We start from the raw sequence: 25127 nt of genomic DNA, 5'->3' as shown, positions 1-25127 counted from the left end.
GTTGGTACAAGTCTAAGGAGAGGGGATGGCAAGATGAAGTGGTGGAAGTAAATGAGACAGGAAAAAAAATGTGTGTGTGTGAGAGAGGGAGAGAGAAAGAGAGAGAACAGGGGGAAAGCAAGACTTTGTGAACTTATTAAAAGGTCCAGAGGATGCTGTTAGCAGACACAAAATGATTTAGTTTGAAAAGCAATGGATCATGGTTTCATGATATATACTGGTGATGAATGTCACATTCTTTCCAGTTTAGTGAGCAAAGAAACACATATTTAAAAGAATCGTTCCAGCACCACTTTTTAAGAGCTTTGAATCCATGAGGAACTGAAATTAACATTTTTCCGATTAAAAATACAAATGAGAACAGATGAATCAAGTTCATTCTATCATACCTGCATCAGGCGTACAAGATTTGGCACACTGGAAAGTGGAATGTTGTTTTCTGCTGCAAAGGCTAAGGTCATTGCTTCCACGTTTGCCCCTCTTTCAGCATCTGAAGTGACTGGCTTGCCTCTCTCAGGACTAGATGGTTTTGCTGCAGGTTCCATGCCATACCAGGTGTCAAACCTGGAAGAGCTGCCTGCAATATTGAATGAAATCTACCTTTATTGAATAAATACATGCTGGACATAAAGAACAAATGTTTCACACAATTTAATGACCTCTTTGTGTCTTTGTGTGTGTGTGTGTGTGGTCTTCAGTTTAACGTCTTCCACTTTTCAGTGATATTTGACAGAAAAAAAGGGGGGTGGAGGGTGGGGCGTGGTGGTGGGAAGAGTATTGGGCAGAGGGTGAAGAATGGTGTGTGTGTATGTGTGTGCGCATGTGTGTGTGTGTGGTGGGGAATGATACAGAGCATTGGAAAAAATAAAACATTAAAAGGGGAGACATAGGCATATAAAAGGAAACGCTAACATCAAACAACTGTAACAACTATAACAAATGTCCAGTTGGACTATGCAGCAAACCTACTGCAATAGCAGGTAATATCTTAAAAGTGTCAAAAATACATTCACAAGAATTTTCCGTGAAGTTTGGTAAAAACAGTTTCAGACTCTGAGATTCAAAGAGTATGTGTTTGCTAGAAATAGATTCTCCACATATGTATTCAACATCTCTGCTGAACTTTTGTTATAAAAGCGTTCAGCTTTATCCAGTTTGATAATGCCTGAATTTGCCTTAATCTGATTAAATTACTGAATGTGTTAATTTTGACTGATTGATAGATTCCGGTTGTTGAATATTATTTATAGTTTTATTTAAAACTTTGCCATTTTGCTGGTATACTTCTCTGACTTTGCTCCATAATGCTTTTTCTAATAAGCGGTATCCCTCTTGTATAGACAAAGGCACATAAAGTTTTGTGGTTCCCTGTGTGTGTGTGTGTGTTGTGTGCATGCATATGTTCATGTGTGTGTGTGTGTGTGTGTGTGTGCGAGTGTGAGTGTGTGGGTGCTCAATTATGAAAAAAAAAATATATATAAAGCTAAAAGTAAAAGACTAACAATATCTTAAGAAAAAACAAAAACAAACAAAAAAACCCAAAAAACCCAACAACACTAGAAATAAGTGATAATAAAGATTTTAAGAGGTGAATATAAGAAACAAAAAAGTGATGAAATAATAAGATAATGGACGAGTAAAATTAGTAAATAAACAAATAAAAAGTCAGGAAAATAGACCAATAGGAAGTTGGATCTACCTCCCCACCTTTCCTACCCCCACAAAACACTTTAATAAAATATTATCAATTTGCCTATGATTCACAGTTCAATTATGTTTTTCGAAACTGCCTACAAACAATCCGTTTTCATTGCTTTTCGTAGGGAGGAGGGCAGATGAGAGGGTGTTTAGTTTATGCACACTTTCGGAGACTGGAGGGTGATGATGGTTGGGGAGCGATAGGAAATGACACGTGCGAGTTGCATTGGCTGACAGTGACATATTTTATATATAAGTTAAGACCAAATATTTTTGCTCATACATACCTGTTAGACTGGTGTTTCCTTTCCTTGTTTCAAAGTTTGAGCGGTGTTTTGCTGTTTTCAAATGGTCCGTGAGCGCTGTCACACCTCGCGATCCGTAAACAAAATCAACATTGCACAGAATGCATCTTGCTTTCCCCGGCACGTCGATCTTCCGAACCCACAGGCCATAGCGCTCCGTCTCTTTTCCCTTTTCACCAAAAGTGAATATCTTCGAGCACCATGACCACTGCCATTCGTTTCCGCAACTGCTGTCATCATATGCGTCCAAATCTCGGCGGATGATGGAAGACATGATAGCATTCAAAGACCGTGGTTAAACACTGACAAAGATGGCGCCGACACTTGTTGCAGGAAGTGCGCAAAAGCAAGACGAGCCGTTTAAGAATACCGGAAACGCGCAAAAACAGATCAAGCCGTTTAATAATACCATTTGAGAATAAGATCGTGCTCCACAAAAAAATTGAAACCGCGGCTGCCTGAGCCGAAACCGCGGACAGCGATCCCCCAATCCTCTGAAATCCACGGATCCGCGGACAGTTCTGATGCCTGATATGTCCTTTGGCTGCATGTGGAAATTTTCTATCCTTTAATATAATAAACCACTCAGTTACATATACATAAACATCAGCACAGCTAGCAAAGTTGTGTAAATCCACTGACTGGGACCACTGTTGTCACTTGAAAAAAATAGGAGTCTTCCACCTGAATCATACCAAACTATTCAGAACACATGTGCTGAAGGCAAGTTGAGTTCACACACACACCACATGTAACTGTGTGTTCTTTTCTTTCCCTGTATGTTTATGTTCTGTATGCACAGGACTATCACAATGGAGGCTTCACCTCACTGTTATCAAAAAGACTCACCTGTTCACCAGTGATGTTGTTGATGTTGGACAGCTCTTGGGTGAACAAAACAACCTGAAAGCGTATTCCAAAATTCAATCATTTTTAACAACCATAAACAAAAATAGAATGCATGGACATCTTGCCAGTATATCAAAGTCATATTTGTATTTAATTATCACTGAATATAAAAGAATTATTAATAAATCTAAATATAAAGTGACAAAATGAAGTGTATGGAGTGAGTTTGTGAAAGAGATAGTAAGTGTGCATGCAGAGGTATCTACACACATAATTATTTGTGAACACACGAGTGAATGTGTACGTGCATGTATGCATGTGGGTATGTGTGCGCGTGTGTGTGCATTGTGTGTGTAAAAAAAATTTACCTTGCCAAGATGATCACCACCTTTTGGGACACCAACTGCATAATCTGGAATTACATTAAAAGAAAAATAAATAATTGTTAGCAAATTTGGATGAACATAACTTTGTATTGTTCACAATGTGAGGCATGTGGTGCGCTTTGGTGCTGTAACACATGCTATGGTGTGGTGAGGTGTGCCAAAATATGGTGTGTGTGTGTGTGTGTGTGTGTGTGTGTGTGTGTGTGTGTGTGTGTGCGCGTGTGTTTTGTGGTGTTTTGTGTGTGTTGTGGTGTGTGTGTGTGAATAGAATAGAATAGAACAGATTTTATTGTCATGAAACCGTAATGTTTATAAGACACAAGTGCAATGGTAAATGAATGAACGAATGAAAAAACACACAATTAATCAATCAGTTAATGCAGTAAATTGCAGCAGCATTCATAAACAAATTTTCCCAATCTTGTTTGTATATATTCATCATCTGTTTGCATCACCTGACTGGGAATATGTCCTGTGTTATTTGAATTTTGAATATCCTTTAAAAATTGTTGCCTTAAGGTTTTATATTTAATACAATGATCAAGAAGATGGATTTCGTCTTCCAGGATGTTACACTTGTTGCACAATCTGTCTTCTTGTGGAATATTTAAATATCTACCTTTCTCAATCTTTAGGTCATGCACGCTTATTCTGAGTTTCGTTAAAGCTTGTCTGTGTTTTGTATCTGATATATTTAAAAGATAGGTTTCAGTTTTGTACTCTGCTACAATCGTATTGTAAAATTTTAGCTTTAATGTTGTTTTTTTCTTTTATCTTTCCAGTATTTGATATATTCATTTTCTAATTTTTCATACACGACGTATTTCAGTCTATGTACGCTGAATGTGAACTGATTTTTCCAAATGTGATCAAGGCCTATAATTTCGAGTATCTTTTTAAGAAATATCAACCATGGGGAAGTTGTATTTTCTTGTTGGTACATGGACTTATATATTTTGTTGATGAGGGAAGTTTCTGGTAATTGGATAATGTGAATCCAATATGTAATAATTTGGCACATTATCTTTAAACTTATTGGGAATCTGCCCAGTGCACCTAACACAGGAAGCACCATAGCTTTTTTGTGTACTCCAAGTAATTGCTTACAGAATTTAATGTGTAATTTTTCATGTGGAAACTTATTCGATAAGCAGTCGTCAAAAAGATGTGCTAAATCGAAAGAATCATCCAGTTTGACTTGGTAAGGTAACCATACCTCTGCCCCATAAATCGATACTGGCGTTATCAAAGTATCATATAGTTTAGATATGGTACCTGGATTGATGTTGATAGTTTTGAATGTTCTTCGTAAAGTATGCAATGCTTTGTTTGCTTGTTTAGTTAGGTGTTCCTGTGCTCTTATCAGACGTCCATTTTTGTGGAATATAACTCCTAAATATTTATATTCTTCTGCTGTTTGTATTACATCTTCCCCACAGTAGAAATATATTGGTACTTTTGGGTCAGATCTTGTAAAGATGACCACTTTCGTTTTTTCTCTATTAATTTTTAATCCCCAACTATGGCAATATGTGTTCAAATTATGTAATTTTTGTTGCAATCCTTTTCTTGTTCAAGACAGAATAACCAGATCATCAGCGTAAAGTAAACATGGTACATTGCTGGGTGAAACAGCACTGAATTTTGGAGAATCGTTACTTTCCATAGATTTTACAATATCATCTATGAAAATATTAAATAAAGTGGGGCTTAGTGTATTGCCCTGTTGTACACCCTTCTGTACAGTTATTTCTGTGCTGAGACCTTCGTATGAATTTATTTGAATTTTGGAATTATCATACATGTCTTTAATTATATCAAAGCATTTTCAAGTTATGCCCATTCTTTTCAACTTTAGGAACAAGGCATCGTGCCAAACATTATCAAAGGCTTTTTCAAAATCTACAAAACAACCGTATAATCTGCCATTTTTTACTTTTATTACTTCATTAATGATCTTTTTTAGAATGAAGATTTGATCAGTTGTTCTGTAGTGTTTCCGAAATCCAATTTGTTCCTTTGTTAGGCATTCACCTTGTTCTAGGTACTCAGTTATTCGATTATTTAATATTGTGCAGAATACTTTTCCCAAGGTATTGGTTAAGGTTATTCCCCGATAATTATTTGGATCTCCCGGGTTCCCATTTTTATACAATGGAATGTTTAAACCATTTTTCCAACATTCTGGATACATACCTTGAGTGAAAATAATGTTAAACATTTTTTGAATGATATGGATAGTTACTGGAAGACTTGTTTTGACCATTTCGTTTGTAATGCCGTCCAATCCTGGTGATTTATTATTTTTTTGATGCTTGCACGCTTTCTTGATTTCTTTGTTTGATATTGTTAAGTTGATATTTGAAAGCAGACTCTCATCTGTTTGACTCTTTTTAAGTTCGTTTCTGATTTTTTGCCTTTGTTTTTCTTCTGCATTCACCTCTTTGCCAATCAGCTTTTCCAGATGTGAAATCCATATGGATGTATTCAACTGATATTTGCGTGTGGCATTCTCGCCTGCAGTTTGTAAACTTTTTAATGTTTTCCAGGCAGTGTTTGGATCTTTATAAAGGACGTCGCTGATTTTATTTGCAAGATCATTTGTGTACATTCTTTTCTTATGTCTTAACAGTCTATTATAGATCTTATGTTTGGAAAAATATTTTTTGCATAGGGATTTATTATATGGATGCCTATTTATGTGTGTGTGTGTGTGTGTGTGTGTTGTGTGTTGTGGGGTGTGTGTGTGCATGTGCATGCGCGCACGTGTCTGTGTGTGGGATGTTCATTGATTTTAGGTCCTTTTACAAAGAGTGATATTAGACTTGGGAAAAAGAAAAGAAAAAGTGTGTGTGTGTGTGTGTGTGTGTGTGTGCATGTGTGTGTGTGTGTGTGATGAACAAGATATGGGAAAAGTGACCTCTCTGTGTTTGTGCACGCGTGCGCATGCATATGTGTGTGCATGCATGCGTGTGTATGTATGTGTACATGGGCGTGTATGTAATGATTTCTTTGATATTTTCCAATTATTGTGACTGATAAAAAAAAATAAAATAAAATAAACTGCATTTAACATTACTTGCTTGGGATACTGTTTAATAAGGAAACAAACAAACAAAAAAAGGATAAATGTTGGTGTGTCAGAAAATTTTGTAATGGAGTGTTTTGTAAGTACTGGAATATAGTGTATTTGTATTTGTATTTCATTTTATCACAACAGATTTCTCTGTGTGAAATTTGGGCTGCTCTCCCCAGGGAGAGCGCGATGCTACACTACAGCGCCTCCCTTTTTTTTTGGGGGGGGGGTATTTTTTCCTGTGTGCAGTTTGATTTGTTTTTCCTATCAAAGTGGATTTTTCTACAGAATTTTGCCAGGAACAACCCTTAGTTGCCGTGGACTCTTTTATGTGCACTAAGTGCATGCTGCACATGGGACCTCAGTTTATCATCTCATTAATGACATCACAGGTAAGGATATGTTCAATGCATGTGATATTTCTAAAATATCTGGTTTTAAAGGTATTTGTTTTCCATCTACACATAAAGGATCCTATATTTCTGTCAATGTGAAAATGTTTTTTTCACATTCCAAATTGCAAAACAATTGTACTTTTCCTTGCATTTTGAAAGAGAATTATTCAGGGGGGGGGGAATAGGGGGGGGTTGGGGAGATGTGTGTGTGGTGACTGTGCATGCATGCATGAACCCCCTTCATGTGTTTACGCAAGCAGAAGATCAAATACGCACGTTAAAGATCCTGTAATCCATGTCAGCAATTGGTGGGTTGTAGAAACAAGAACATACCCAGCATGCACACCCCCGAAAACAGAGTAAGACTGCCAACATGGCGGGGTAAAAACGGTCCATACACATAAAAGCCCGTACATGTTCATACGAGTGAACATGGGAGTTGCAGCCCACGAATGCAGAAGAAGATGATTTCCTGCAGTCCATGTGTTAGCAATCTACAAAAAGCAGCATTGTCTTATTTTCGCTTTTCTTTTCTTTCTTGGTTGTCACTTACCGTCAACTTTATCTCCATCAAAATCCCCCACTGCACTGGCATAACCTGCAAAATTTAAACATTTCATCCATAAGCAGTGTCCCTTTGTTGCTTCAGTGGAAGATACTAGAAGGTGAGGAGTCAGGGGGAAAGACAAAGGCTAAGACAGAAGCCAAGACAGACAGGCAGAATGAGAAAGAGACAGATTAAGGAAGTAATGACAGTGAATTGAAATAGTGAGGAGGAGCGTGGATATGGAAATTAGCTTGAAAAACAAATCAGCCATATGATGGGAGAGACTGGAGAAGACAAAATGTACTTGTGCCATGTGTGTGTGTGTGTGTGCATGCGTATGCGTGTGTGTGTGTGTGTACATACGTGCATGTGTGTGTCCACGCACATACTCAATGTGGGCACGTGCATGCATGTCTGAATGTACCTTTTTTATGAGTACTCATTGTTTTTTAATGCACTATTCAGGATCGAAGTAAGTGTGCAAGAAAACACCTCCTGCTCTGAACATTCCAGGGCCGGATCATGAACCCCACCTTCCACTCTCCCCCCCCGCCCAACACACACACACACATAAACACAAACACACACACTGGTCGATTCCTGGATATGGGATGTGGGATGGAGGTGTGTGGGAGGAGGGGGAAGGGGTTGCTGAGAAGCTCGATCCTGTGGAACAAAACACCCCTCTAACAAAACAGTCCCGTCTGCGGCAGACGCGATCAATACGACTTGTTTGCCTCTCTATGCCTGATCCTATCTCCTCATCCACACACACCCCATCTCTCCCCTGACTACCCTCGAGCCCATCCCTTTCCCTCTCTATCTCTCTCCTTACACACCCCCTCCTCCTCTTTAGCGCTGCCAGTTTTCTACATGATGGAAAAACTGAATTAACATTTTTACGGAACAGGCCCTTTTTTGTCTCCTTGATCTCTCTCTACTGCGGAGCATGTGACGTGCAAAGACCGTGGCGGAGATGTGGGATACGAAGGGATTGGAAAGGGTGGGGCTGGGATAAAAGCAAGAAAAGAAAGATCGCGCGATACGAGGAGAGATGACAGATAATTCACGAGTGAGAGACAGAGGGAAAAACTAAAGGACGAAAAGGGTCACACACACACACACACACACACGCACACAATCGAGACAGACAGACAAACAGACGGACATACAAGCAGACAGACAAAAGGTGGGACACCAGAAAAGAGACAGCGACAACAGAACAAAAATACAACCGCAAAGACAGACAAGAACACCACTTCCACAAGTGTTGGGAACAGTCCAAAGACCACCGTTTGTGGGGCAGGGTGTTCCCCACGGACTTATAATTCGTCCGTGATGTCCACTGGGATCTTATCTGTATCACACATCATCACGTCATGCACTGTGACAGCCTGCTTCCAGTTCCACATCCATGTTTTGCGGCTTCTTTTTCTCCCGACATCCTGCTTTACCTCTATTTCTCCGCAGAGAGACGGTGCGTGTGTGTGTGTGTGTACTCGTTTCTACAGATCTGACAAGAATAATACATCGTAATTTCTCACACACACACACACACACACACACACACACACAAATGATAGCGATATATATGATAGAGAGAGGGATTACACACACACACACACACACTATATATATATATATATATATATATATATATATATATATATATATATATATATATATGATATACAAATTGTCGGTAAAACAGAGTTCCTGTATTTAGGGTGCTAAAATAGAAATTTACCATATCCAAAAAAAAGTATACTTAACGGGGGAAAAAAACACAGAGAGAGAGAGAGAGAGAGAAAGCAACACAACGTATCGCCGCCCTCTGATCAGTTACATGCAACACAATTCCACGTGCCGCGCCGGTCAGCCCTGCTGGGCGAGTCCAAGATAAATGTTCAGCAAGGGGTGTCAGGGTGGTTGTCGAGAATCAGAGACGGTCCGATGAGGCGCATTCCAAAAACACGCGAGCGAGTAGGAGCGAAGGGAGGGAGAGCAATAGGGGGGAAGGATAAAATGATAATGGGGTGAGCTTCGTTACTTTTTATCGCCAGACAAGACAGATGCAGGACGATGATGACTGAGCAATAAATAGAGGTGTGGCGGAAGCCGGCTTGTGGAGCAACACTTTCAGCCACGAACAGAAGAAGAGGTGTGTTTTAACGGCAACAGGTAAACAATGAACAGATAGGCAAACTGACTGACAGACAAGCACAATGAGCAACCAGAATGGCAGCAGACGGACAAAGAACAACAATAATAAAATAAAAAAATAAAAAACAATAAAAACAAACAAAAATAAAATAAAAATTATAAGTAAGGAGGAGTGGGTGGATCATGACAGATATCAGGTACACAACCGAACAACAAACACTGACCTACACACATTTTGTCAAATCCGAGAGGTTAGGTTTATCCTAACTAAGTCATCCACCTGTCCAGCTATAACTCGTATGTATAGCATGTGGATGAGAGAGAACAGATCAAGATGCGTTCAGCTTCTCTGTAAAAACAACAACTACTAAAGTTGTTTTGTTTTTTTGCATTGTGTTTTTGTTTTCATTGAGATATTCAGCTAGCTCGTATATCACTTTACACCACCCCCACTCTCACCCTACAATATGATTCAAAAGCAAAAATCTGGTGCTCTGAGAATGGCTAGCAAAGCGAAGGAAGGGGACACTGGACTGTGAGGGAGAAGAGTAGCGTGTGGGTGGTGGCAGCAAGCTGGAGATACCCATACCACACTCACGGATCCACACAGATGGCTATAATATCCTCCACATCAATATGGGGATCCAGAGACAGACAGACGAACAGACAGACAGGGATATGGACATGAAAAGAAGCCCCCCTACCCACCACCCACACACACGCAATGCACTCACCCATGTAGCTATCATCCTCATCCGCCGGTCCCTCTCGGGTGGAGACGTACTCATTGGTGTCCCGACTGTTATAGTTGTACACCTGGCCTGTCGGCACCAAGAGATATGACATCAGCCACAGCAATACCATACAGTCATGTTAATAGTAAACTGCAGTGGCAATAATAAGTATCAAATAACAACGTAAGCAGATGTGTGGACTTAAGTCTCTAACTCTACTCACACACACACACGCGCGCGCGCGCGCACGCATACACAGATACATATATACAGAGACACAGACAGAGAGAGAGAGAGGCATGTTATCGTGCATGCATGTTTTCGCACACACTGTAACTTAAGAGCTAGATAGAGTAACAGGGTTAATGAGAAAAGATAAAGGAGGGAGAGAGAGAGAGAGGGGGGGGGGTGAGGGGGGGCAGGCAAACAGACAGATACGGAGACAGAGAGACATACACAGACAGAAAGACAGATTAAAGAGAAAAGCCACAAATTTAAGAATTTCATCATATTATACCTTGCCAGTACCAGCTGCCAACAGCTCCAATAAGCAGTTTCTGTCCGCCCTGTGTGTAAAACAAAAGTGCTTCACCCATTAACATGTTCAACCAGTAAACGATAGCTGACAATGCAGTTGACCTCTGTGTGTGTGTGTGTGTGTGTGTGTGTGTGTGTGTGTGTGTGTGTGTGTGTGCGTGCGTTTACGTGTGTGTGCGTGCGCGCGTGCGTGCGTGTGCGTGAGCACGCGTAGTGTGTGTGTGTGTGTGTGTGTGTGTATGTGGAGAGAGAGAGAGAGAGAGAGAGAGAGAGAGAGAGAGAGCGTCTGTGTATATATGTGTGTGTGCGTGTGTGTGAAACAAAATATATGTGCGTACATATGTGTACTTGCGTGTATGTATGTGTGTCTGTGTGTAAGACAATAAAACAGTGTCGCAATCGATTTCATGAAATTGCTGGAAATGTTTGCTAATTTCATGAAAATTATCAAAAACACATTTGCATAATTTCACAAATTACCTGTTAGTTTGTTTTCAGAGTTTAACTGGAACAGGTACATTCATTCATTCATCTGACATCACCGACTGGGCAATCACTATTTCAAAACAAAAATTTTGTGGCGGGATCCATTACTGGTTATTATTTAAAACACCACACGATATGTATGTATGGATAATACACACACAGAGAGATACATCTATATTCACCCCACCCCCCCACCCCCACCCCTGATACCGTGTCATATACATAGTCTGAATAGTCAGACTGCAAACCGAACCATTTAAACCACTCCAATACAGTCATCCATTCGAAAATAGCATACACTCACACACGCGCGCGCGCGCGTCACATATAAATAAATATACACAAAGAGGCAGAAATACGGTCAGACAGAGCAGTATCTGCTTGCTTGTCAAGCTAAATCTTTTTCTTCTCTCTCTACACCCCCTTCCCACGTCTTTTTCTTCACACACGCACACACACACACACACACAAACATACACACGCACGCACGCACACACTTACAAACACACACCTCCATCCGGCCTCTTCCCACCCTTATTACTTTTGCTTCATTGTTCCAACATTCAAGAGGGAAATTGATTGTGCTGCTTTTCGCAGACGTTTGCGCAAAACCTCTCATAATAGTGGTGGTGGCCGGGGAGTGGGGGCGGGGGGTGGGGGTGGGGTCTTTGGTGTGACTCCCCCCTTCCGCCCTCCCCACTCAACACACACCCCACCCAAACCCCGCGCTGAAAATTGGCAGGACACATACCGACCAAGTCAACCAAAAGCTCAGCGCGAACCAACGCACTGCCAAAACCCCAGCATACTCTTTCTTCGAGTACAGCCCTATGGTGCGAACCACGGCAGAAGCCAGGCAAGTATGAAAACACTATTATGCATCCGGTTCAGAGGCCTTAAACGTCTGTTCTGTCAGGCTTCAAGTTACAAAGAAGCTCGGAGCCCAACGGAGAGCGGGGATCGTGGGTTGGTGCACAGAACACAAGACTTACAACTGTGACCAAAGATATTCGCCATGCATGGGGAGCAAGAAGTGGTGCTGGGGGCGGGGGGACGGGGAGGGGGAGGGAAGGGGGCGGGGGGGGGGGGGGGGTTGGTGTCGCCCCCCTTGGTTTAAACAGTATTTTATTTGGAACATGTCACAATACAACACAGACCCCCTTTGAGTCAGTAACAGGAAACTGTCTATAATTGCAGTGCTTTTGTTTGTCTTCCACCATGATTCTTAACGAGAATGTGTTTAATGTAGACCTATTACTTTTTTGCTTACAATTTCTTAACGAGAATGTGTTTAATGTAGACCTATTACTTTTTTGCTTACAATCAAACATGCATTTCGATCACAGTATTTGTGCATTGCTCAAAGATTGACATAAGTTTACGATTCGGCCAACAGCAAAGTGAGAGCAGTATGATCAATGGTTTCTCCACTGAAATAGGAATTTCTTTATAGCTTAGTCTTCAGTGAAGGGCACTGTCTTTCAAACTGGAAGCAAGACTGCACTGGCTCTCAGTGTTGCAGCATTACGGGCTCGATGGCCCTTAGGATCCCTCCACACGTCCTAAAATCCTCTTGGCCGAGAGAACGGAGATATACCTTGGGCAAGACACTCCACAATAATCAAGTTCTAGCCCAGATAATGAAGACGGCATTTGCCACCTCTGCCGTCCTAATGGTCTTAGTCGGACACGATTGACTATCATACATTTGTACACAGTATGGAAGACTTTTTCCTTCAGGAGCATGCCGTAACCAGTTAATCAACAAGTGCAGATTTTTCCCCAGAAAAACACTTGTGGAAAAAGTTAGAAACTGTTTATATTTGCAGTCACATTTTTGTACGACTCTTACAAAATCGTGTTGGAAATAATTATGTAAATCTAAAGATGACATATATCAATATTAGACGACTAAAGAAGACCAATAACTGTGCTGATCTAAGAAAGACGATTGCATATCATAATCTCGAGCTTAACGCCACGCTTCAGCTTTTGCACAGAGGTAAACTAAAGGTGCAGCGAAAGAAACCAAGAAAACTTGGATGGTGTGGAAAATAGTAGTTCATATCTGCAGATCTGCCTTTCTTACAAAATACGCTAGCTGGCCGTATGATCGCCGTGGTTTATTGATAGTGGACAACAAAAACCTACAATAATTTTTGCTTCTTCAAGAAAAAGCTGACTTATCTAAACTATTTCTGTTTAGCGTGAAGACAAAATACACCACAATGGAAGCACAAGTGTGGCTTGATACATAGTGTTTTTGTCTTAAAGCAGAAGCGAGTTACTGCATGTGTGTGTTGTTTGCATCGCATGCCCACTGCCCTGATTACAATTTCATTCTTAGAGACACCAGAGTGTTCATGCTTTTTAATTTTTGTCTGATTGGTGTTGGTAATTTTCAAATCGACGAATCCAACAGTCCATCTACCATACTTTCTTTCCAACATTCTTCTTCACATATACTGTCATATCATGCGCACAAACACAACACACAGACAGACACAGAAAGCATGAGAGACAAAAGAAAGAAATACAGATACAGACAGACGGACAAAAGGACAGACAGACAGAGGCAAAGAAAACTGTAGGAAAAAAAAAAGAGCAAAGTCACACCCAACTCTCTGACTGGTCCGAGGGCAAAGCACATGCGCTGCACATCTATATTATGACTAAGACCTGTACAAGATCTGTAATAACTACAGTCAAACCAAGTCACACTAACAAAACCACGACACTTAAATACTTTTTGTCTAACGAGAAGTTATTGACACAAGCAATGCACCACACAGCTGCAGATTATTCAGTTTCGTTGTGTGTGAGTGTTGGGGGGGGGGAGGGCAGGTGGAGGGGGGGGATTGTGTGTGTGTGTGTGTGTGTGTGTGTGTGTGTGTGTATAAAACATACGTGTGTGCATGCATGCGTGCGTATGTGAGTAAGTACCGCTTTCGAGTGCAGGTGCCAGTTGCATTGCTTGGTTCTAACTTTTTGACTGTTACACGTGACTAAATGCCAACGTTGACCGAACTACGCCACTGGTCAGTTCCATACTACCCACAGTTAGTAGCGGGTTACGACCATACTTGGCTCTTCCGTCCGAGCAATGCAACTGGCACCAGGAGAGCTACATTGACAAGTGCGTGCGTGCTTGAGTGCATGCATGCGTCCCCTGTAAAGCAGTTCAAGACATAATCATAACACTTTTTTTCACGATACGATAATTAATACCGACACATTATCTGTCCGTTGCCCACAGAGACACAATGACTTTCGTACATGATTAAAATTTTACTGTTACCATTCCTGAAACAAAGAAGTACATAATGTATAAAATAATCACTTCTACTTCTCCTGTAACACAATTCTCTCTCTCTCTCTCTCTCTCTCACACACACACACACACACACACACACACAGAGAGAGAGAGAGAGAGAGAGAGAGAGCGTAGTTACATACTTATTTTTCTACTGCATTCATTCGCAGCTATTTTGGGATAACAAATGGCAGATGGAAGCGACCATGTATGCAGAACAATCCCAGAAGACAAAATATTTCGTAATTCACTAGCATCACTATCCATGAGTGTTCCTTTTAAAACCAGGACTTCGAAGATGTCGCAGTCACTTGACATCCGGATTTAACGCCATCTTTACCACAGGAAGAATAGGCTACTCCCGAAATAAGATATAATATACAGGCACACATCTCAAACATCTCCTGGATAATCGGTTGTCACTGTGCTAACAGACCCAGCAGTTTTATTTATTTATCTATTTTAACTTTCAGAAATCAAAAGCTGTATTTAGCAGCTTCTTAAAAACAAAACAAAAATTTATAGAAATCAAAAGCTGTATTTAGCAGTTTCTTAAAAACAACAACAAAAACTTCCAGAAATCAAAAGCTGTATCTGAACCAGGGGACTTGTTACAAGCCAAGCGAGAAAGAAATCTCTGTGAGTTGAAGCATTAAAGAGAAGAAATGACTAGGAAAACAAGAGGGGGTCTGAGAGAAATGACTTGGGCGAAGAAGTGGGGAGAGAGAGCTGGGCAAAGTGAAAGGGGACCGAGGAAGAAATGGGTGTGTGTGGAGAAGGACTAAAAGGGGAAAGATCGACGTTTAAAGAAAAGAAAAAAAAAGATCAATGAAATGGCGAGCACGGAACAGACAGGACAGTTACAGAAATCACAGACACTAAACAGAAACGAGGAGGTAGGAGCTAAGGAGGTTATTAAGACCGAAGCATCTTCGAGGAATCCAGAGAGACATGCACATGCGCATGACCTGTGACTGATTCCCGCCGTCAAGGTCACTCACTTGTGAAATGGACACGGATAACCCCGCCTGACATACCCCTTGTCTATGATACACCAGGTTTCCTGCCATGGACACCACAGCCTTCAGTTAAAGCAGAATGCGTATGTGGCTAGAACTCGTGTATCAGAACGGTGAAGCCACCGGATGTTGTGACCGCCTTAATACTTTCTCCTTGCATCGTGGTCAGGGGGGGTGGGGGGAGGAAATGTATGTATGTTCGCGATAAATGGAGTCTATCAAAAGTGCCCGGACCAACAACGTGCCAATTTGTGTAATTTTTAACTGTTTACAGAAAAGAAGAACTTGAATTGTTGTGTTCACAAAACCAAAGCATTGACTCTTTTCCTTTTTTAAAGCCAATGTAATATTTAGAGGGTAGACCCAAAATATCCTTACTTGCAGTTAAATAATGATATAATAAAGCCACGCTGAAACAAGCAGGCAGAGAAAGAGACAAATGTACATAAGATTCAAAGATAAAATGCAGCTAGCTCCATGCCGTGTATAAAATCAAAGTTTAATACGAATTGTCTATCTCTTCGTTTCTTTCCTCCACTCGTTTCAAATTAACCCATTAATAAATTTAGCAATCAACATATGTGTCTCTATTCCTTCGTGCATATTATCTCAATTCATTTATTAAATTCGCGTTTTTCTACCCCGTTTTTAAGACTTTTGATCAGTTGATTCGTTGGTGCATTTCACCTGTAAAATCACAGACGTGTATACTATGAGCGCATCACCCACAATAAATGAATACAGTAGTGCGTGCGTGTGTGTGTGTGTGTGTGCGTGAGCGCGCGCGTGTATGCTTGGGTGACGAGTAAGACTGATTTGAGAAATACTTGGACGTAGGCCTAAATGTATTAAAACACACGATTTGTATGTCTTCTCTTAAAAACTATCGGAAGAGAAGCACAGCACACAGTGGCTGTTGGCCCACTTGTCGATTTGAGCACAGATATGGAGAGAGGTGCAGTGAACGAGAGGGGAGTAAGCAACATGGCGACCGCTGGCTTCGCTCACAGTCCGCTTCACAATACGTGTTGACATGGTCACGCACGTTGGATCTTCACACCTCCGACACAACAACGCCACTTCTTTTCCTTACATACACCATGGAGACGATGAAAAAGACAATAAATATACTTATGATTCGTATCTCTAAAATGAAAACCTGAAATAAGAAGACTATCATCACTGCATACTTTAGTTTCTGCTTTAAGAAATACATTATATTTTGGAGACACACCCAAGTACGCTTTCAATTGAGTATCTCATGCAATTTCAGTTTTTTTGTATGGTTTCTTTTGCTCGTTGTCAGTCTGCTTGTTTGTCCGTCAGAAAGTTTTCAAACTGCATGGAATTGTGGTAAGATACCAGATTAACTAAAGGTCCATTTAACTAACTATGCGGTGAATCGTACTTGTGTAGCACATGTAAATAAACAAACAAGCATATAACATGAATAAATATCGGGAACTACTGAATAATTATCATAGTATTTCACTGCACACAATGGTACAGCCACAACAGCCAACAGAATTGCCCTTTGAAGGAAATGTCACATCATCACAATAATTATTGAGTCTCAAAGAAATAACGGTTTACTCTCCAAATGCGTTGTACAGTGAACCGTAAATATCAACACAAAGAAAGAAAGAACAGGAAAACTTGATGCTCCGACGCCTGGATATGTTGTGACGCAGTCATGTCCTGTACGAAGACCCTATTCAAAACAGAAACAATTAACATAACGACACTTGTTCTGAAATAAATCCCAATATCGGTTAAGTGTACATGATGAATAACAAATATGCCTAATGGGTTTTTTCTCCCACATGCGAGGATTTTCTTTTCCGATTTCCCTTCTGTTTTTTGTTGTTGTTTTTTTGTTTTGTTTTTGTTTTGTTTTTTTTCACATAAAAGAAATGAAAAGTGAATGACAGGTTCATGCCAGCGAAAAATTGCACAGGTCAAAACATAAACACGGATAATGATGATTTTTGTGCGTACTTTCTCTGGGGCGTTCAAAAGCAAAACATGCAATAACAACAAAAATAAACTTAAAACAAAACCCCCAAAAAGACACCTAATCACTTCAGAATAATAATAACGTTAACATTAGAACAACGTTACGCAGGGAGGGGGGCGGGGGGTCTGGGGGAGGGTGGGGGGAGGGCTAAATAGATAAACGAAACGCTTCCAACAGGTGGCTGGTAAAACTGAATGGAAAAGAAACACATCCCAATCATAGATACATTCCAGTCAATTCCACATTCAAGTGTGTATGCGCGCGCGCGCGCGCGTGTGTGTGTGTGTGTGTGTGTGGTGTGCAGTGTGCTCTGTGTGTGTGTGGGGTGTGGTGTGGTGTGCAGTGTAGTGTGCTCTATGTGTGTGTGTGTGTGTGGTGTGTGTGAGAGACAGAGAGGGATTAGAGGGGAGGAGGGATATGGGTACGGACTGTTGAATCATGAAAAGGCCATTTCCCCTCATGATGAGGTGCAGGTGAATAATCATTGAACATATTGTCAATTCACAGTCAATTAGCAGTCTCCATCAGTCTTTCAAGAAACAGCGATAGTTCGAAACTCGAATACTTTGTGCAAATATATCAGTACATTTCTTACAATACGTTCGTGCTTTGATGCCAGAAGTAGACTTAATTGAAGAAGACTAGGATATCCGTAATTCTTTGTAAGTATTTACTGAACTCTGAAATCATTCAAAGCTGGAGAGAGAAAGAGACAAACAATCAGACAGAGAGACAAACAGAAAGAGAGAAAGAAGCGCGTGTAACCATGATCTAACTGAAACTAAGGCAACTTTTTCCTTGCAATACTTTATCAGCACATCTCACGTGATAAAAACAACCAAAACTATTGGCAAGTGCATGATAATAACAATAACAATAATAATAAATAAATTTAAAAAAATAACATCGAGAGTTTGCATCATATTCCCAGTTTGGTTAAATATACTTACCATGTCAATCTGTTGCCAACTAGGCCTATTGGTCTGCTCTGTTTGGCCAGAATTCCTGGCAACTCGGTGATAAGACGTCTTGCTATTAGTCTGCCGTCTCCTTGCCAATCAAACGCCCTTTCCGACCACACGGCAGCTGATTACTTATTCCGATGGCCAGAAAAGAACCCCCATGTGAACCACGGCAAGAACAACGGGGACGGACGGGCAGGCATTCGAGTTTGACATGGTAAGTATATTCAACCAATCTGAGAGTATAATACGGAAGTATATTCAACCAATCTGTGAGTATAACACAAACTCCCCATTTTGGTGTCACAATAATACTGTACCATGTCAAACTGATGCAGAATTCAAGGGCAATGCCTATTGGTTCGCATGGGGAGCCTTTGTAACAGTAACAGCAGTGTTAGCCGCGACAAAGGAAACCCCTGAGAACCGTCCACCCTGATCATAAGGAATTCCCTGAGGTGGAAGGATGTCTCAAAACGGCAGAAGGCTGCCTCCAAAATACGTCAAAGAGGCACATAGTGCTGACAGGTGGACAAGGTGGCAACAGCGCACACCTCATGACATTGTGCTCTCCGAATCAAGCAGCTAAGGAACCAAAACTGGTTTCCAACCAGGCTTTCCAAAGCACCTTAATCGAGAATGGAGGAAAAGCATAAGGGATCAGGTTACTCCAGCCCAAAGACAAAGCATCCACTGCCCAAGCTTCTGGGTCTGAAACAGGTGAGACAGAAACTGAGGGGCTTCTGCTGAACTCGTGGGAAAGATGACCACCATCAGTGGAAACCATAAACACCACACCCCCTGAAGGGTGACCTTGTCTAGGGTCCACTCCATGTGGAGAACACTCTTGCATCTGCTGAGAGCATCTGCCAAAAGGTTGGCATTGTCCACTATATATCTCGCTATAAGCGCAATGCCCTTGTTGTGGCACTAATGAAGGAGAGCCTAAGCCCACAGTGTGATATTCTCAAGGTGCACACCCTCCCCCTCCCCCCACCCCACCCTGTGTTATCCGTGAACAAACGGACTGTCTTGTTGGCGGCCTCCCCTGAAGAGTGAAACTTGTTGCAGTTCCCGTTCCAGAAGATTGATGTTCCACTTGGGCTTTGTGGTAGCCAAATCCCTGCTGCATGGACTGACCCCATGTGGGTTCTCCACCCCTCCCGAGGATGCATCTGATAAGAGCGCCACTTGAAGTGTGTGGGCTGTGGGCACCCCTAAGCCAGAAGAGGGGAGAGAAGCCATTCTGCCACCAGTTCGTTGAACCACTCTCCCAGACAAATGTGCGTGTCCCAGGGCTGAGTTCTCTGGGACCAGTGTTGCCTTGGTGCTCTATGAAGAGGGCGTTTGAGAACATGGCCTAGGGGAATGATGGGTGGCAGTTATTTATCATGAGCAAGAGGGAGTGCTAATGGCTGGGAGGAATGGCGCAATCACAGAAGATCTGCCAACCGGTCTAAGCAAACTTGTGTCAGCAAGACTGTCATGGAACATGTGTCAAATCTCATCCCTTAGAAGTCAAGACTGACTTTGCGGGAGAGTGCAATTCTCCTTGTTGTGACAAACCCCAGCTGGGTGCATAGATCCAGAATTCCAGACGTGTGATTCGGACACAGGACCTGCGACTGGGCCAAGATTATTCAGTTGTGCAGGTACATATAGAGAGGAATGGATTCTGATCTGACCATGGATACCTAATCCTGCCCCACCTTGGCGAACAGGAAGAGGGAAACAGAAAGACCAAAGGGGAGGGCAGGGAACTGGAACACCCTGTCCCTCTGCACAAAGCTCATATACCGGCTGGATGCGAGATGAATGAGGATCTGGAAATATGCATCCTTCAGGTCCATAGCAGAAGCCCTCTTGAATGGTTTCTCGAATGTGTGCCTGTGTGTCCATCTTGAATTTAACCATGGGACATGAACTGTTCAGGGGGACAAATCCAGAGTCAGTGGTCACACTCCAGGGACCTTTGGAATCTCAAACAGGTGGCCATAAAACCCAGGGCTCTGGTTCGAGAGTTCGGATATCACATCTTAAAGAAGCAGTTGTGATATCCCCATCTCCAAGATGCTCTCCTCTTCCTCTTGAGTTGGGTATGTAAACAGGAGTGTAAACAGGAGGAGTGGATCTTACAGGAGCGTGGTCCTCCGCGTGGACAAAGGCGGCATTGCACTCCAATTCTAGCACCAGCATGATCCAGTTGTTGAGCCCCACTTCGCTCCACTGTTGCGCATGCTGGGAGAAACTCCCTATTTCATGGACTGAATGATGAGTGGTTCCAAATTGGAGCCAAGTCAGTGAGGGTGCTCTTTTTAGGCTTTGGCTCCCTCCGGTTGACGTAGACCAAAGAGGGAGTGCTGTAAGCCGGGAAGTGACAGCAAGGCAGCCCTTTTCTCCAACGGAATGTTGGAGAGGTGGAGGACGGCGTCCCTTCTGGCTGTCACGGAGTTGAAGTGCAGGCTGGTAGTTGGATCAGTTGCAGTTGTAAGACCCCCAGCCACTCTATTTCCAAACGTATTCAGCCGTGGGTGCTAAAGAGTGCATGACGTTCGGGAGAAGTCAACCCCGACCCTTGCGGAACCTGATCCCACAGCTGATTAGCCCTGTACAGGAAGGTGTCGAAGAAGGTGTATGTCATGGAGACAGACGTGTAGCAGGCATCGACCGGCCAATTTGTCCCACTCACCCAACGTCTTGAATGCAAGAGTGGCCGAGGCAGGGAAGGGAGAGCGTTGCGGGTCAAGTACCTTGTCCTGCGCAGAGGGCTCCACGCCATAAAGGCGGGGTGGTCAGGGGTGTAAAAGGACCACACCTCATCTTTGGAAGAGTCCTTGAAGTACTTCCTCGGGGTGGTCGGGGGGAAAGAGGCCCCAGGGGCTGACATGGACTTCATACTGGTAGAGGAAATAGAAGAAGTGCCCCTGAACATGCGGGCAGGCTTATTCTGCTATTCCTGTGCCATCTCTGGGAACTTACGGCACCTAGTGGTCCTGGAGGTGCCGTCGTGCTACCAAAGAAGGGTTTATGGTGACAGTGTGGCTTGAAAGGCAGATTGGGCCTGAGTGACCCAAGTACGGAGAGTCAGCTCCAGTGCCGCCAGGTCCGAACTGGGCACAGCCTGATCGTAAGGTGAACGTGGACTCAACCTGTCACCGTCTGTTTCCTCCCAGTCCTTACTGGACAGGGACCCTTCACACAGTGACACACCCAGAGGGTCTGATTTTGGTGCATGACCCAGAGAAGAGTGGGTCAATCCAACGGCTGGTACAGTGCCAGCCAATTATCATCCCTCCTGCATGCTGTGGGCTTAGAGCGCCTGCACCATATGTCCAGCCAAAGCTGAGAGGGCACATGCCAGACCTTGTCACTTTGCTCTTCTTGAGATGAGAAAGCAACCCATGCATACTTGGAGAGCACGAACACATGTTCATCTCCAAGTAGGACCGACCGATAAGGAGGAGAAACTGCAGGACTTCACAGATCTGGGTGAGTGACCGAGAGCCGTCGGTCCCAAGAGTGAGACGCTCGTGAACATGGATACCGCATAGATGGATCCAAAGGTAAAGGATCCCGAAAACGGGAGGCGCGGCTTTTGTGGAGGTCGCCTTGACTGATGACTGGTTGATCACGCCCGCCCCATCAGTGCGCGCTGCCCGATAAGAGATACCGAGCAGAGTCCGGGAGGAAGACGATGAGGGGTTCAGCCTGAGGCCTCCGGGCAGCCCAGTGAGCACCACAGGTGCATCCCATTACCAGTGGAAAGGAGGAACCCATCCGTGGGCGCCAGTCACCCCAGTAATGGAGAAAGGTGCCTAAGTGGGAGGGAGATCCAGTCTGACTCGGGTGGTGGGCCGACCGGCGAACCAACGAGCCAACCGAATGGAAAAACGGCTTAAAAAAATCATTATTTTTTCTTAACCGCCTCTTTATTCTTTTTACTAAGATTTTCCAACCACCAGCACAATAAATACATAACACAAAAGTGAATCCAATCATTACTGATCCACGAAGAGAAAACCCGAATGCAAATTTATCCTAGATTTCTACAAACACTCACACACAGATTCTCTCTCTCTCTCTCTCTCTCTCTCACACACACACACGCACACACACATGCACGTGCGTGCCTGTGTGCGTGCAACACACACACACACACACACATAGACACACACAAACACATACACACATTGGAAGATAGAAAGACAGGCATGCAAGCGTCCACCAACACGGGACAGATTAACCTGTTCGAGAAACGGCGAATCACCGTCTAATAAGAAACGAACGATCGACTTGAAGACAGAAGAAAAATACTTGTATGAAGGAAGGAAGAAATGAAAGAAAGAAATGCACGTTACATACACAAACTGACAAATGCGTCTTGGCCACGTTGTTTTGTTTTGTTTTTCTTTCTTTTTTTATTATTATGTCCATGTTTGACACTCGATCTCGGCTGTTATTTGCATTAAAAAGCACTGGGCTGAGAGGTAACATTTATGAACATGGCCTTTTTGACTCACTTGCGTAAACAAAGTGAGTCTATGTTTTAACACGGTATTCGGTTGTGTGTGTGAGTGTGTGTGTGTGTGTCCGTGGTAAACTTTAACATTGACATTTTCTCTGCAAATACTTTGTCAGTTGACACCAAATTAGGCATAAAAATAGGAAAAATTCAGTTCTTTCCAGTCATCTTGTTTAAAACAATATTTCACCTCTGGGATGGGCACAAAAAAAACAACAACAAAAAACAAACAAACAAAAAAGCCTAATTATATGCAAACTGCATTTACTGTTATATTTATATATTTTGTATTCTCTAAACTTGGCACTTTGATCTGATATTCTGACACAACAACAAGAGCAGTCATTATTATAATTTTTTGTTCAAACAGGAACTTCTTTTGCTAAGCATGGAAGTTTTATTTGTTTTGCAAACGTTTTGGTGCAGATAGTAAAAAAGGGAAATTACTCTGTAATTAATGCTAGGGGACTTAATTTGCTTTAAACTGATCTTTCTCATCTTAAACATTACATTTTGAAATTATACTCAATACATAAAAAGCTTGTATGTTTTACTCTCAGTGTACAGGGCTTTCACTATGTTCATTCGCCCAAGTGGTCTTTTTCGGAAAATACTAAAACCAATACGATGAGTGGACTTTACAGATCTGTTGGCTGAGCCCTGAAGGTCATGGGCAAAAATCAATTGCGTACACATATTTATACACATTCAAAGCGCGTGCTCATATTCTTTGCGAACACGAACGACGCCATTATGTTTCAAGTTGTTGACCTGCCCATTCAATCCTATATTCAATGAACAATACACAATAACATGTGATGGAAAGTTGCAGAAGGAGACCGTTAAATATTTATTCAGAGAAAGATTTGTGAACGCCTCATCACTTACTGGATTATGCCCCAAACTGCCATAAAAATATCCACAGAATCAGTTGGAATTCACAGTTAAAAATTGTAAACCATGCGAGTTAATACCCTTGAATTGATCACGATGAAACAAAAAAATTTCCAGTCTTGACTTTTCTCAAAATGAAGTCCTTTTCACTTCTTACGACGTTTAGAAGTACTTGTACTTGGCTCTACATGTTATTAGTTTAACAAAATGCTAAATTTTCATATCAACTTTAAAACTATAAAACTAGAATGAACATAAATGAGAAATTGAATCGACCGTGTCGTACTACATTCCCGGCGGGTGTAACTAAACTTGTGCATCTTTATAGATCTAGTGAAAACGGCTAAATGTTGCAGTGTGATTGTGGTGATAGCCATTAAAAAGAATTTTTAATTGCCCTTGAAGATTTTTTGAATGCCCAAGATACACCAGAATAATATGATTTAAACAGCGTTCTCACTGTGAATACCGCAACTGATTTATCGCCCTTTAAAAAAGTATGTTCAAATGTTAAATTTTAGAACGTCAGTTAAGGAGCCACGATAGTGTAATGGATAAGGCAACAGTTTCTTCTCACCCGAACACGCGGGGTCCGAATTTGGTTAGGACTTTTTTTTTCTTTTTTTTTTAAACGCGAAGCTTAGATTTGTATCACAAGTGAGTCTTGAAGGCCTTGCCTCTCTTGTTTTTCTTTTCGGGAGGTAAGGTGTGGGGTGTAATCGAATATTTCAAACCAGGACAGGAAATACATATTCAACAGGAGAAAAAAGTACTGAAATGATTATTCTTCAAGGGTCGGTTACAGTTCCATTTCTATTTTCAATATCCATGTTCGATTAACCAGCTAGAATATCTAAACATGTAGTTCTGGCACTATATGCCGATATATCAACATGTGGATGGATGTCAATATAAAAAAGAAGATTCATTGGCGTAGTATCCACTGTACAAAGTAGATATATCAAGTTAAACTTGATAAAATATGACAGCATGAAAATGACTCATACCTACCTACAGAAAATAGTAAACTTATCCACAGAAAATACTAATAAAGTCTGACATTAACACTGTAACATTCAGTTCAGCATTGGTGAACTGATGTATAGATGGAAAAGCAACATACAATACAAATACTGCATGCCTATGCGGGCAGAAAACTACAAATATACGTGTATTCTTTCTTACATTAAGAAAATAATTCATTCCCAAACCCTCCAACAACAT

The 25127-nt window shown here is 41.9% G+C and overlaps 1 protein-coding gene across 7 annotated transcripts in view; it reads right to left on the bottom strand.

The window, feature by feature from the left end:
- Positions 1-25127, bottom strand: part of LOC143297290 (integrin alpha-8-like) — a 222186-nt gene that overhangs the window by 135398 nt on the left and 61661 nt on the right. For 6 of the 7 annotated variants that reach the window (XM_076609611.1, XM_076609596.1, XM_076609563.1 and 3 more), the window contains exons 7-11: positions 10671-10719; positions 10154-10240; positions 7263-7307; positions 3221-3264; positions 2853-2906 (exon numbers count right to left, since the gene is read on the bottom strand). In XM_076609611.1, coding sequence (XP_076465726.1) covers positions 2853-2906; positions 3221-3264; positions 7263-7307; positions 10154-10240; positions 10671-10719 — 279 coding nt within the window. Of the gene's footprint in view, positions 1-2852; positions 2907-3220; positions 3265-7262; positions 7308-10153; positions 10241-10670; positions 10720-15490; positions 15553-25127 lie in introns of all 7 variants that reach the window. The other variant, XM_076609601.1, reaches the window with a different exon arrangement.

Source organism: Babylonia areolata, chromosome 2 (assembly GCF_041734735.1).
Source record: "Babylonia areolata isolate BAREFJ2019XMU chromosome 2, ASM4173473v1, whole genome shotgun sequence".
NCBI lineage: Eukaryota > Metazoa > Mollusca > Gastropoda > Neogastropoda > Buccinidae > Babylonia > Babylonia areolata.
This window is presented reverse-complemented; position numbering and strand designations above follow the sequence as displayed.